The sequence below is a fragment of the Amblyomma americanum genome, chromosome 6 (genome assembly GCF_052857255.1).
Source record: "Amblyomma americanum isolate KBUSLIRL-KWMA chromosome 6, ASM5285725v1, whole genome shotgun sequence".
Lineage (NCBI taxonomy): Eukaryota > Metazoa > Arthropoda > Arachnida > Ixodida > Ixodidae > Amblyomma > Amblyomma americanum.
The window spans coordinates 170,674,037-170,678,922 of record NC_135502.1 but is presented as its reverse complement, the minus strand read 5'-3'; the positions used below and the strand labels follow the sequence as shown (position 1 = coordinate 170,678,922).

Below are 4,886 nucleotides of genomic sequence, written 5' to 3'. Positions count from 1 at the left end.
TACATTTCGCCTGACTAGAGAAAGTGTGTCACCCACAAAATGCATGAATATCAAAACGACAACGTGTTATGAATTTCTGCTCAATGGCAAAGCATAGCAGTTCCAAGAAGATTGACACACAACGGAATGCATCATGAATATGGCAAGTTGTGCTGTCATAATGACTGTAACATGACAAAATTCTCATTCATCATCAGCCTCACTACGGTCATTACAGGGCAAAGGCGTCTTCCATGTCTCCCTAATTAACCCTGTCCTTTGCCAGCTGCGTCCACTGTACCCGCAAACTTCTCTCATCCGCCCACCTAACTTAGTTCCGCCCCCTTGCTGGGCTTTCCTTCTCTTGGAATACACTCCGTAACCCTGAAGGAGCAGCGGTTATCTTGCCTTGCAATTACATGCCCTGTCCTAGGGATATTGGTAAACTGCCATTCATGATCTGAGAGGACTGGCCATATCTGCTCCACCCCATTCTTATCCGTCTAGTTTTTTTTCCATCTCACGATGAGCTGTCATTGCCAACTGTGAACTGCTGTTCCCTTGCTAGACTGTAGAACATTACTTTGGCTTGCTGGATGTTAATTTTTAGACCTACCGTTCTGCTCTGCCTAACTCGTTCATCACCTGAGCGACTCGGCAAGACAATGTCATCAGCGAATCGCAGATTATTTAGGTACTCTCCATTTACTCTTATTCCCAACTGCTCACATTTCATGCCTCGGAATACCTCCTGTAAACAGGCGGTGAATAGTATTGGCGAAATCGTGTCTCCTTGCCCGACGTCCTTCCTTATTGCAGTTTGAATGCTGACTTTATAGAGGACTACGGTAGCTGTACAGTTCCTATATATACCTTCCAATATTTTGAAACAAGTCATGGTAGGCCACGTCGTGGCACCCCACTGTTTGTTTGAAGTATTCTGCTACCGATGTGGAGCAGGTTAACTGTCAGCCGTGGCGGTCACATTGCGACGGACAGTGTGCGTGCGCTATGCAATGTGTACACACGTTCAAGAACCCCGTGGTGTAAATTAACCTGGAGCCCTCTACAACATTGTTCCTATAAGCACGTGTACCACAACGCGTCGTTAAAGTACACAATCGTGAATGTGCAAAGGAGGAAGATTAATGAACATATGGAAAACCAAACACTGACTAGATATAGCATACGTTGTGTGTCTTGCAGAACGTAAAAAGGTAACAGGTGAAAACGAAATCAAAGTAAACAGTACATATCACACACCTTGTGTGTGTCTTGCACGATGTTGGAAGGTACCATCACAAAAAATTTGCACACACACTTCAGACTGGTTATGTGCAGGAATGTGAAAGCACGTGCGTATGACACCACCTGGAACACTGCACGAGAAATGGTTAGTTGCAATTTTGACACAAATGTAGCAGGGAAAAGTTTTGCCATATTGAACTCAGTCAGTGGGGGGTGTATAACGCGAATGTCATGTATATGACCGTCGGGAAAGGCGGCCCTCGGCTTGCCGTGTGCGCCATGCGATCACGTGATGACGGCAAAATTATCCTGACATGACTGGGATTTTCTGTACCATCTGCGAGTGCTCATACATGCCGTGAAGTTTTCTCGTAATGGGACTAGCAATGCTTCCACATTGAAACACGAAACCAAAGTGAACAACGAATACTGTACACCCTGTACACTGCACACAAGTTAAAAATTACAAAAGGAAAAAAAAACATTCATACACAAGTCCCATGCACCTGGCAGGGAAATAAAAAATGTTCTGCACCTTGCAGAAGGAAAATAAATATATACATAACACCTGCACCTGGCAGGGAAATAAAAAAATGTTCTGCACCTTGCAGAAGGAAAATAAATATATACATAACACCTGCACCTGGCAGGGAAATAAAAAAATGTTCTGCACCTTGCAGAAGGAAAATAAATATATACATAACACCTGCACCTGGCAGGGAAATAAAAAAATGTTCTGCACCTTGCAGAAGGAAAATAAATATATACATAACACCTGCACCTGGCAGGGAAATAAAAAAATGTTCTGCACCTTGCAGAAGGAAAATAAATATATACATAACACCTGCACCTGGCAGGGAAATAAAAAAATGTTCTGCACCTTGCAGGAGGAAAATAAATATATACATAACACCTGCACCCGGCAGGGAAATAAAAAAATGCTGTGTACCTTGCAGAACGCAAAAAAAAACAGGTAAAAAAGGGAAAAAAAAGCCCCACCGAACAAGTTACTGCGGTGGCTGTACCTGATTGTTCAAAACACGCACAATCAGGGCCACCGCAAGTACCACTTGCTCGGTGAGGCGCATCGTATCGGCCCTTGCCGCCTCAGCAGTGTGCAGCATGTGCGCCCCGGTTTCTGTGACGGCGGCAGTCAACTGTGTCACTGCCGCCGTCAGGCTGTGCACTGCTGTTGTTGTTCGCCGCTGTTCCTGCACATGAAAGGAGCTTCATTTGTACACTTCACAGACATGTAGGGCTCGTTGGACATAAATATGAACTAGTGAAATGTCTCTACAGGTCACGCATTGGTTTCGAACTGTGAATGTAGATACAACATGTTGCATGCAGATGCTTCTCCTTCACTAAATGTGGTGAGTGTTGTGTGCACATACCTCTAGGAGGCGCACATGAAACGTGGCGTCCTCAGCAGCACGGGCTTCGTGGAGGTCATTGGTCGGCCGCGTCTCTGTCAGCAGCTGGCGGACCTCCTCCGCCCGCGTGCTCCGCTGCTGCTGCCTTGGACGCCCCGCCGCCACATCTCGCCGCTCCTGTGTAGCTGTCAAAAGGAGAAAGTGACTGAATGTACACTTGTCATATAGTGGCGCACGATGTACAATAACTTGACTGTTTGGTGCAATATCTCAGAGGGCTGTTGACATGCATACCGGGGAGCAGTACATAAAAGCATTCATAATCAGCAGTATGACAAAAACAGCATTGTTTCAATGTGCACATTTGTGTAACCATCGCAGACACCACAGTTTCCGCTGTAAGAGGGAAAAAGCGTGCACAAGGTACCAGTGGTGCATATGAAAGACACTTCTGTGGGTGGCTGCCACGGTGGCTGAGTGGTTATGGCGCTCGGCTGCTGGCCCGAAACACGCGGCGGTCGAATTTCGATGGAGGCGAAATTCTAGAGGCCCGTGTACTGTGGGATGTCAGTGCACAGTAAAGAACCCCAGGCGGTCCAAATTCCTGGAGCCCTTCACTACGGCGTTTGTCATAGCTGGAGTTGCTTTGGAACGTTAAAGCCCCATAAACCAAACCAAACTTGTGTGCGTATTGTAAAGTGATACTGATAGTCTGCTCCTGCGAATGGTATTATTGTTAGGTAGCTTGCGAAATGGATAATGTGCAGCATGATATTGGGACACCAACTCACAGGCTGTGTCACAAGGTGCGCCCTCGTCCTCCTCGTCCAGCTCCTCCAGCTCTTCTTCCGGGGGGGTGCCATCTATGTGAATTCATTCCACAAGACAGCACTGCTTAGTGGACAGTTTCAGCAGAGCGTGCATTGGTGCAAAACACACGGTTACTAGGTACTGAGACACAAGAAGAAACATAGCAGTACCGAGACGGCAATGTAGTACAAGGTACATAACTCGAGGTTGCATTTCTTAGCTCAGCATTCGCATCCCTCCCTAACTAAAAGAAAAACCACAACGAAGTCAACAATGTGCACAAGTTGTTAGGTGTACATATCAAATGACGAAATTTTCACTTACCAGATGGAGAGCGCGCCTCTGCCTGCTGCAGGCCGCTCGTCCCTGGCATCTCCCCCACGGACACACGGGGCTGGTTCTGCAAGAGGCACAGCGCCCCACGTTCATGCACGAGTGTCTCGAAGTTCATTATGTGTGTGCATTGCTCACAGTACATGGCCCCGAGGTTGACATTCATTATTCTTCATTAGCCTCCCCTATCATTCCCCTCTCATTATTACTAACGTCACCGCGGCTTACAACATACCTGGCTGGACGAAGAGAACATTGGAGCTGCGACGCCTAGAACGAGGCCCGGCGACCGCAGCTTGGACACCCGGCCTGCCAGCCCCGGCAGCCTGCCGCCTCCAGTGCCCCTGCGACAGGGTGTGGAGAGACATATTCAAGGGCCATTCGACAGACCGTTGTTGACACGCTCACCTTCCCGCCGCCAAAAACTGCGCCTCCTGCTTCTTGCAGCGGGTGCACCACACTTGCCAAGTGTGGCGCCATTGAAGCGCAGTTTTGGCAGCGGGGCCCACGGCGTTCAGCAGGGCCGCAAGCTGCTGCCACAGCTCGCGCCTGCGAGCCGCCGTGAAGCCCCCGGAAAGGGGTGAGGCAGCGTGGGCGAGCGCCGGGTGCTGTTCCATAAATTCAACCATCATGACGAGCTGCTCTTTGGACACACGTGCTGTCGTCATGATGGTGGATAGCCGTTTCAAATGATAACGGTATGTCATGCCAATTCCGCCAGCATTTCTAGGTATTGGTCAGGGAATGAAATAGGGAATAATGGGGAATGTACAGCTTGGCTTCACAAGGACATGCGCTATATATAACTTGGGTTCACACAGCAGAGCATAGACGTGCGCTCTATTGGAACAACTTATACAAGGTTACGAAGCAGCAAGGACGAGCAAGATGGTTGGTAGAGTGCGCCTAATCGTTTTTCTCGTCCTTGATCGTTCCTTACTTACACGCCTACACACGATGAACTGACGATCACGCAGCCATACAACTTTATTTCGCCCCATATGTCACACTTCCCCGTCGTCTTGTATTTAGCAAACAAAATACGGAACTACACATCCCACACGTCAACCGAAGAGCATCTATGGGCTATTGGTGTCATCGATAATAAGCAAATACACACTTACCACAATATGTTGTCTTCGT

The 4,886-nt window shown here is 48.1% G+C and overlaps 1 protein-coding gene across 1 annotated transcript; it reads right to left on the bottom strand.

The window, feature by feature from the left end:
- Window positions 1-2,234: 2,234 nt before the first annotated feature.
- LOC144095603 (uncharacterized) lies at window positions 2,235-4,407 on the bottom strand. Its single transcript, XM_077629279.1, has 5 exons — window positions 3,979-4,407; window positions 3,735-3,810; window positions 3,392-3,463; window positions 2,622-2,785; window positions 2,235-2,438 (listed from the first exon to the last, which is right to left on the bottom strand). Exons 1-5 carry the CDS (start codon window positions 3,997-3,999, stop codon window positions 2,235-2,237), a joined length of 537 nt encoding a protein of 178 aa, XP_077485405.1. The 5' UTR covers window positions 4,000-4,407.
- Between the last annotated feature and the right edge of the window lie 479 nt (window positions 4,408-4,886).

Bases quoted from the DNA above. Each gene is read 5' to 3' on its own strand.
- LOC144095603 (XM_077629279.1), bottom strand. From the start codon at position 3,999: ATGTTCTCTTCGTCCAGCCAG. The intron at 2,786-3,391 runs GTGAGTTGGTGT...TCCTTTTGACAG, and splicing joins CGCACCTTGTGACACAGCCT to CTACACAGGAGCGGCGAGAT. The intron at 2,439-2,621 runs GTATGTGCACAC...TTTCATGTGCAG, and splicing joins TTCATGTGCGCCTCCTAGAG to GAACAGCGGCGAACAACAAC.